Below are 9,612 nucleotides of genomic sequence, written 5' to 3'. Positions count from 1 at the left end.
GGTAGTCGGAGCGGAGAGGAGTTCTCCAGGTAGGCGAAGCGGCTTCCCGTAGGCAAGTTTCGCGGGCGTGGCTTGAATGTCCGGCTTGAAAGTTGCGCGCAGACCAAGAGCGACGGCGGGGATGGCTTCGAGCCAGGTTGAGTGAGGGTGACACATGATGGCTGCCTTGAACTGCCGGTGAAACCGTTCAATCATCTCGTTGGCGCAAGGGTGGCAGCTAGTTGTCCGTGAACATTCGAACCCGGTGGAGAGCCCGAGGAGCCTGAACAGTTGTGATTCGAATTGCCTTCCTTGATCGGTTGTGAATCGACGAGGAGTGCCGAAGCGTGAAATCCAGCCGGAGAAGAAGGCTGATGCGACGTCTTCTGCGGTGATCCTTTCGAGCGGCCACACCTTGGGCCAACGAGTGTGACGATCAATGGCGGTGAGGCAATAATGGTAAGGGCCGGCCGGTAGGAGGAGTCCAATGATGTCGATGTGGACGTGCTAAAACCGTTCCGGCGGAAGGGGGAATTCTCCGAGAGGCGAGGTGACGTGCCGGTTGATTTTGGCGCGCTGACATTGAATGCACGTGCGTGCCCAGGTTGAAGATGCTTTGGCGATGCAAATAAGGGACGTATGGTATCACTCATCCTGTTGACATTTCACAGTAGAGAGCGTCCGTCGACCCAGGGATGGAAACTTTTTGGAGTTGAAGGGAGGTGCCATTCATGAGGAGCTGCTAGAGTTCGGTGTCTATTTTCTGAGCTTCGGTGAGGGCGTCGGTCGTAACGGTTGGTAGCTCGACAGCCGAGACGCGGGAAAGTGCGTCGGCGACCACGTTTTCCTTTCCGCTGATGTGTTGTATATTTATGGTGAACTGAGCGATGAAGGACAGTTGGTTCTGCTGGACCGGTGGAAGCTTTTCGCGGCGTTCGAAGAAGGCTTAAGTGATAGGTTTATGGTCGGTGTATGTGGTGCAGTGCTGTGCCTCGAAGATGTGCCAAAAGGGTTGGACTGCTTCGTAAATGGGAAGAAGCTCTCTGTATTAGGATGGACAGGTCGTATCCGCAGGGGGCGAGGTTGCATCGAAGATGCTGCCGGAAGGCGGGGGCAGCTTCGGGGAAGAGAGTTTCTTCGAGAAGAACGCCAAGGGGTGCCAATTGTTTCCCACGCGCTGCAGGAGAGAGGCTCCCACGGCGGTGCTAGAGGCATCTGTGAAAAGACCCAGGGGCGCCTCTGGCTTGGGATGGGATAGCAGCGTAGCGTTGCAGAGGGCAGTTTTGCAGTCTTCGAACGCTTGCGTTAAGGCTGGGGTCCAAGTGACAGGATGGTTGCCGCGTTGGCCGGCCTACGCATCATGGAGAGGGGCCTGATATGTGGCCGCTTTAGGCACGAAGCGCCTGTAAAAGTTGAACATGCCCAGGAAACGGCAGAGGTCTTTCACCGTGGCAAGCAGCGCGTAGTTTTGGAGGGCCAGGATGCGGTCAGGCAAGGGTCTAGTTCCTTCTGAAGAGATTTCATGGCCAAGAAAAGTGACGACGGGGGTGCCGAGTGTGCTCTTCGGAACGTTTATGATTAAGCCGTGTTCGTCGAAACGCTGGAACAGTTGACGAAGGTGTTGGCGATTTTCCATTTCATTGCGGGAGAAGATCAAGATGTCGTCTAGGTAGACGGAACAGAAGTCCAGGCCGCGGACGACGTCGTCGATGAAGCGTTGAAAGGTTTGTCCCGCGTTGCGGAGACCAAAACTCTCGAAAGAGAATTCGAATCGGCCGAAGGGCGTGATAATTGCGGTCTTTGGGGCGTCATCCGGGTTGACAGGAATTTGTGTGTAGGCCTTGACGAGGTCCACCACTGAGAAGATAGTTCTGCCGTGTAAGCGGTCAGCAAAGTCGGTCTGGTACCTGTCGGGGACGGTGCGGGCGTTGAGGGCGCGATAATCTCCGCAGGGGCGCCAGCCATTGGTCTTCTTTGGTACCAGATGAAGCGTTGAGGCGTAAGGTCCCTCCGGGCGGCAGGAAGTACCTTCGCGGAGCATGGCTTCGAATTCGGCCTGTGCGATTCGTAGGCGGTCCGGGGCTAGGCGATGGGCGCAGCATGAGCCCGGGGGGCCGGGAGTAGTGCGGATGTAATGCACGGTTGAGTAGCGCACCTCTCGCGGACGCCCGCTAGGTCGAGTCAGGTGGGAAAATTCTGCGAGGATGGCATGGTACGGCGACTGGTTCCCAATGGTGAGTGCCTTGACGTTAGGCTGTTGGGTGGTCGCACGTTGGCCCGGCGTGGAGAGGCCTGTTGTAGCTTTGATAATTCGGTCATATCGGCAGTCAGGTAGACGATTGTAGTACGCCAAGAATTCGGACACGATGATCGGCTCTGGGACGTCGGCGATGACGAAATTCCATGGGAAATCCCGACACAGGTTTTTGAAGTTGATGTTAAGGCGGAGCGAGCCGTAGGTCTTGATGCTCGAATGGTTCGCCGCACTGAGTTCAAAGGACGGGCAAAGACGCTTGTCATGCAGGAAGGTTCCGGGAAAGCAACAGATGTCGGAGCCACAGTCGATGAGGAACCGCCGCTTAGTGACTTTGTCGGTGACAAATATGCGACTACCTCGGAGTTGGCAGCTCGCCGCCGTCTCTACGGGCTGCCGTTGAAGTTTCCGTGACGTTCAGCTGAACAAGGTGGTTGACATTTCCGGGCTTTGTCCCCGAAGCGGTGATGGTAGTAGCAGGTGCCGTTATTTCTGTGCGATGAAGCGGCATTGTTGTCTTGGCTTTATGGGCGTGTTTGTGGACGCAGCTTCGGGCTTTGATCCAGGCGCCTATGAATTGAGTCCAGCTGACGGGTGATTTCGTCGATACGGCGTGCGAGCTCGCTGCTGGACTGTCGGGTGTCAACGGCGTTGGCAGTGAGATGCGATGCTGGCAAAGAAATCTCCACGTCTTGGTCGGCGATTTGAGAGAGCTGGTCGAGCGGCAGATTCGGCTGCACCTGGAGGACGGCCTGCGCATGTGAGGGTAGACGCTGAAGCCAGATGATACGGAGGAGGGAGTCGTCGACCGGTGTGCTGCCCAAGAGGTCACGCATGTAACGCAGGAGCTGCGATGGCTTGCGGTCACGGAGTTCTTCGTGCTGGAGTAGGCGACGCACCTTCTCGTCTTGTGAGGGTGAAAGCCGGCGGATCAGTTCCCTCTTCAGGTGTAGGTATCGGTCATCAGCCGGGGGATTTGCAAGGATATCGCGAACCTCAGTCGCGTAGCGAGAGTCTAGATGGGCGACGACGTAGTCGTAGCGCCTCCGGTACTGGGTGATGCGTGCCGTGGAAAACTGCGCCTCGACTTGAGCGAACCACACGTCAGGCGCCTCTGCCCAAAACGGTGGAAGTTTGACGGCGACGCCACAGACGTCCGTGTCGGTGGCGGCCGCAGCAATGGAGGCGCCCGAGGTGGCAGGGACCGCTGGAGCAAAGTTTTGGGGGGCGTGGCCCAAGCGGGGCGGTGCACGGTCCTCGGACGAGAGCTCTTCATTTTGATTGCGCTGCTGCTGTTCCCGGAGCTGCTGCTCTTGCTTCTGGATCACTTGCTGTTGGGCCTGCAGTTGTTGTTGCAGTTGTTGTACTGGTTGTTGAAGGGCAGCAAGGGTTTCCTCGTCGTCCATGGCGGTGCGGTACGTTCGTTTTCCGGGTCACCAGATGTGGGATAACATAACTTTAATGTTTCCGCACTGAAGGTTCCCCAACAACTGCCCCCGAATCGGGGCACACACACAGTTTTCTTGCTTCTTTCGGGCGAGAGTGTTCTTATCGCCGGCGCCCGTGTTTAGAGGTATCGACGCGACGCGCAGGCGCAGAAGCGGCGCCGAACCGTTTCGCAACACGTTCATCGACACACAGAATTTGAGAAAGCGGACCAATTTCACGCCTTCCGCCGTGTAATTTGAGTGCAGCCTGGTATGTTATGCGGGAAACACGAAATGGGCAGTACGTTTTGCGCTTTGTTGAAATGGGAGGTAAAAGCGGCAAGGATAAGATGGGAATTATTTGTACTGCAACAGCCGAAATGAGAAATTCCAAAAGGAGTTTTTCTGCAAATCGGTATGGGCGGGGCAAGACCGTAGAAATGGGCATGTACTGAAACTAAAACCTCCTCAGAGAAAGCCTTCTGCATAAATAATTAGTTTAACGCCAACACAGAGTGGTTGCCATCCCGATGTAGCCACTCGATGTTTAGTAACTGGATTGCGAATTGTTTTTGCACTTTCGCCATCTTAGTGCCACGGTTCTCCTCTTGTTCCAGTGGCATTAGCTTTGTGTTGTCCTTTGTTACAAGAATTGACACACAGGAGAAAGAATTTTCGTAACCTGGACTTAGCTTTTGCAAAAAAGACGCCCACCCACGAGAACCATTCACCTTGTTTAGGCCACAAGAGTAGCTAACCTCACTTTCAAACTCCGCAAATAAAAAATAAATATATGGCTGTGTTTTTAGAGGTGTACAGTTTTGTGCTGTTGATGCAACTTGTAAAGTACACTGGTTCACAAACAAGTAGTCCTAGAAGCAGCAGCGGAAACTTGTTGCAAGCCCTAAAATACATGCAGCATTACATAAGCTTTCTCTCTGATAAGTTTAGTGCGATCAAAATATTATGACATCTTTTTGCTATAATATTGTGCTGCTTGAAGAGTAATGTAATCTTTATCTTCTATTTTAACTATGCGACAATATTGTGCAACTGACTATGACTGCAGAATGGTTAGGCTGGGTAATTCAAACAATTTTTTTTCAGAAACGTAAGAGCAATCGTCCCGAAATAACAGACATTATGAACAGACAGGGTACACCACGACGCGATATTTATCATGTGCCTTCCGTGCCTATCGAACCATTCATTATCTTCGAATTCCATTACGTACCTTAGCTGAGCCATGCACACACCCGTAGCATTACGTACGCGAAAATGTGAATAACAGATATGTGCTAGCCATCATTTGGCCGCGTCGCATTCCTGTAAAACGCGCATCGACCTGTAAAGCGAACTTTATTTTTGCAGCTAATGTTTTGTTGTTTCATAAATTGACGTAAGGCAAGCAATATGTACGAACACGCGCTACTAACGCGGGCTACCTTGTTTATTTATATTGGAAAGAAGTGAGCCATGCTGTGGATAAATGTCCCTTCAGACAAACTCCTTTCGTAGGACGCGTAGTAGCCGGCGCTCGTAAGCTTTGTTTCAGACATTGGCGTTTCTGACAAGATTCTTCGTGCGAATATTTCCTCTTCCCTCTTCCAACTTTTACAAAAGTCCAACTTTTGTATAAATGTTTGTACTGACAAGAAATGAGTGAGGTGTTCTTGTATTTCTTCAACACGTAACAGTGTTGTTATTCTTTATGATTCGCTCCACAGGAAAAAGGCGACAAAAGACAACAAAACGTTTTGCACCGTTGATGCGACTGTGATATCACCAGCACACAATACTAGAATAGTTAGGTTGGAGTAAATTACTTGGAGTGTCCTGTATAAAATGCATTTTTATTAGGCTTTGGAGGTTTTATTTGCATCGAAATGTATTAAGCCTGTGAACAGCCTAAAACAGGAATCGGGGTGTTCTGATATGTCTACCTTTATTCGAACAAGACTAAAATAAAGCTAGACAAAAGTACAGCAACGGTAGCACTCATGTAAACTTGCGTAGCGCATTTGGAAAAGGGCAAGGGCTATAAAGGGCTTGAAATTGAACACCGTGTACAGCGCGGGTACTTTTTACATTCATTTTGCAACCATATATGCCTAGTGCATACGCTACCTTATGTGTCTAGGCAGGGTAGCACCACTGCTTGAATAAAACTCTTAAAAATAACTGTTCTTCCAAAAAAATGGCAACACTCAACAGCGTAATATGTTTTGAGTTGGTCGTTTCGAGACTGTATGAAAAAAACGGTAAGGTGTGTACAGAGTGTTAATGTTTTTATTTGAAGATGTTCATGCGGGCAGTTCGAATGTAGGCCACATTGCGTAGCTACGGTCCTTGTGGAAAGGGCCCTGTGGATATTTTAGGAAAACCTCTTATACATGTGCTCACATTGGAGCTGTTCGTATTTATCGTGTTTCATTGGTTTTATTGGTAAAGTGTATATTACCTATTGTGCTCTTATTGACAACGTCTAGGCTTCTGAAGGATTGTGTTGCAGAGCCATAAGAGCCAAGTATTGTGGAAGGTATGGCAGAATAATAGTGGTGGAATGATGCAAACTAATGGAGAACGGTGCAAGACATAACGATATTAGCACTGTGTCATTATGTACTAATATGTAAGATAATACGGTTAGGTAAACGTCGAAACTAAACTTATTTAGAGAGAGAGCTATGAACTTTGGGTACTGAAGTTATAGGTTCTGGTACGTGCCATGTTTTTTTCGTCGCTCGACGTAACGAGGAAGGGATTCGGCGCTAGTCGCCCCAACACAACCCTATGTACTCAAAATGAAATACTCCAATTGTTTATTTACAGTTTGTATTTCTGAAAGCTTTATGTATTGATTTCTCGTACGCTGGACACGTCCCTGTAATGAGATTTTCCCGTTTTATTTGCCGCTTCAAAGTACTTTCCTTATCTTGTTTTGCATTTCATGGCTGCAGTTCTTTTGCCGAGGTTGCAATAGTTGAAGATGATAACATTCTGGCAAGACCATACTGTAGAAGTGACCCATATGTCCCATGTGGCAAGAACAGTCCGCTTTCTATGTCCCTTTTGGGAAGAACAGTAGTTTTTGAGATAATTGCTCATATTTCAGATTATTTGCCACGTTACCGAATGGTTTTAAAAAACATACGACGGAAGATAAACCACAAACAACTGTTCTTAGTGTGAAAAGAGGGAAATCGCACAGTGTTTTAAAATTCTCCCGTGGTTTGAGACACTCTCGTAGTAAGCGACAATATCTTTCTACAATTAAAAAAGTGTTCGCGGGACTGAAAATTAAACAAATGCACTCGTGCTTCTGAAATTGAATGACGCCAGAAGAAACAGTGAGCTTATTATTATGGCCAAAACTCACCCATCCCAGATCCTGTAAAAAAATGACGTATTAGGAAGAGCATAAAAATACGCGAATACTACATCATGGTTGGTTACAATCATATGTCTCTCTAGGTACCTACTGCTTCAATTCTATACGACGCCTAGTAGAAATTGTGCAGCAACACACGCGTGCAAGGTCCTTTTGGCAGATTAGCTTACCTAAGAGTATTATAAAGTGCGGTTTATTGTGATTGTAGGCCGTATTAAGCTGGACCCGTTTCTCTGAACATTTCAACTCAATAATAGGCGCTAACAATCATTTTTCTGTGTATGGGCTCAAAACTCGGTGTGAATTTATAATTTTTTCTCCAACATATAAAAAATATTTACGGCAAGCTGACAAATTGGTGTAAGCCAGCTTTTTGTAACCTTATTTTAAATCTGTAGTGCTGATATTGTCCGAATTGTTGCTCTCCTAAGCAGACAGATACGTTATGGGCCATCAGTTTTTGCTTAGGAAAGAATGTAATGCTGCTTGTTGTTCTCCTACTTTAACCGCAGTCGCCAGACGTGGTAAGGTTTATGCTGAGGAAAGGCTTTTACAGAAATTAATCCCTAAACTTTTGTGTACCTACTTACAAAAAAATTTACAAAACAACTTTTCACTGGTTATGCAAAAATAGCCATTACACAAAGAATCATCACGCAGCTGAAAGACTAGAAGTAAATATTGTACTGGGGGGCCGTGCGGTTGCTATAAACCTGAAATTTTAAAAGCGTCATTCTCATTGCAGAGAATTTAGGTTGTGTGAGTGGTTGGTATGGTTTTCTTCCTCCACTTCCGTAACAAAGGACAAGTAGTTTATTTCTTCCCAAGTGTTGTTCAGCAAATTACTGAAAAATGTGGTCAATCCCAAACTAAAACCAAACGTGTTGGTATTCGCGCAACACCTTTTTGCGGGTCTGAGTAAATTCTTATTGTTGTAGCCCCGTAGGTTAGTTTTAGGGAAACCTATAGATGCACCGATTAAGGTAAAACACCAAAGTTTCTCCGCTAGTGTTTCCAAATCCCTGAAGTAAGTAGAAATAAGAATGAAACAATATCCAATCACACTTCACTATCTCCTAAAAGAAACTTGTTTGCGGCACAATAAAACTGTGTTTGTAGTAAACTTACGGTTTTAAAGATGGAGGGCTTCTGTCTCGAAATATCGCACTAAATATTTTCCTGAGTAGAAGTGTTTATTTATTGTATGTATATATATTCTTTGTAATTACGAGAATAATTTACAGACCATTGCATATTTTATTGTCTTGATAAGCACATTCATTGCAAGTGTGCTTCTGCAGCAGATGTATTCTTATACCTTCCAAGTCAATGTTACTGTATGCTCAAGAAAAGGTTTGAAGATAAAGCTAACGCTATTGACCAACACTTTCACAGCCTTTTCAGTTCGTCTCACTACACTCACCCATATTTACCCATACAATTAAAGGGACTGGTACCCTTCGTTCAGATTTAAGTAAGCCAACTTGTGCAAAAATTTACAAAAGCTCGTTTAGAGGCTAGTAGTTAAGGCTAGAATTCAAGATTAACGGGCGCTGCATATTTGGACAGTGATCGCAGAAAAGACAAGATCAAACCTTGGGGTGGAACTTTGTTTGGTTTTGTCCTTTCCACGGTCCTTGTCCTTCAGCCAAATATGCAGAGCACGTTGTTTTAAGTTCTGTCCACAAGTTGCAGTTCATGAAATTGATGTAGCTGTGCCGCTTGAGGTAGCTGTGCCGACTGAAATATTGTCAAGGTTGTTTTACATTACACAAAAAAAACTAAAAAATTCACGAGAACAACTGAAGGCACAAATATCAGCGGTTTTGTTGCTCTGGTGGTTAAAACATTAGGCAGTCATGCTTGTGAATATCAAACGACGAATTTCCAGTGTCAAAAACGCTGCAATACGTGTTAGAGCATCAACATCCAAATACAAACCGCCAGTAAGTCAAAGAACAATCGTAAATGTTCAGAGCGCGATCCGACAGTAATTCAAATTCCAAACATCCTGGTGACACATGCCCGGTCTGCACAATGCAAGCCCTAAAAATTTCGCAAGGTAATTTCTGTCTGGCCATCTTTGTTCGGTATACCTTCTGTAGCGCGTGTTCAAAAGTGGGTCCTGCCCATGTCTGGCCCCTACAACATTGGCTATCTAACCGCCAGTCGTTGGGGCACTGTCTATTGGCTTATGTTCATAAGCCCTGGTCCAATGTTCCGACTGTTTGACGGTCACCTGTGAGCGGCAGGGCTGCGGCCACCGACGTTCGGTCGATATTGGGTGGTTAGACTCTACTTTGGCAGCAGCAACTAGTAGGCGGTTGATCAAACCAGCGAAGTTCCGCCAGGGTATGGGCATTGAAATTCATCTAGTTTTTGGCAACTACGGTATAATAACAATGGTGCGCATTCTTAATCCACACAATTATAGCGCATTGGAGGTAATAAACTATTACCAGAGTGAGCCCGAACGACATCGCCAGCCGCGACGCTTTTGCCACATACTGCTTAATGATCAGCCTCACTTAACGGCACATTCACTACTTCAACACAGCTTT

At 47.1% G+C, this 9,612-nt stretch overlaps 1 protein-coding gene across 1 annotated transcript; it reads right to left on the bottom strand.

The window, feature by feature from the left end:
• Positions 1 to 1,330: 1,330 nt before the first annotated feature.
• Positions 1,331 to 3,639, bottom strand: LOC144140084 (uncharacterized). Its single transcript, XM_077672273.1, has 2 exons — positions 2,826 to 3,639; positions 1,331 to 2,565 (listed from the first exon to the last, which is right to left on the bottom strand). Exons 1-2 carry the CDS (start codon positions 3,637 to 3,639, stop codon positions 1,331 to 1,333), a joined length of 2,049 nt encoding a protein of 682 aa, XP_077528399.1.
• Positions 3,640 to 9,612: the final 5,973 nt, after the last annotated feature.

This window comes from Haemaphysalis longicornis, unplaced genomic scaffold (assembly GCF_048455015.1).
Source record: "Haemaphysalis longicornis isolate Haplotype H1 unplaced genomic scaffold, Haemaphysalis longicornis Haplotype H1 scaffold_5, whole genome shotgun sequence".
Taxonomy (NCBI): domain Eukaryota; kingdom Metazoa; phylum Arthropoda; class Arachnida; order Ixodida; family Ixodidae; genus Haemaphysalis; species Haemaphysalis longicornis.
This window is presented reverse-complemented; position numbering and strand designations above follow the sequence as displayed.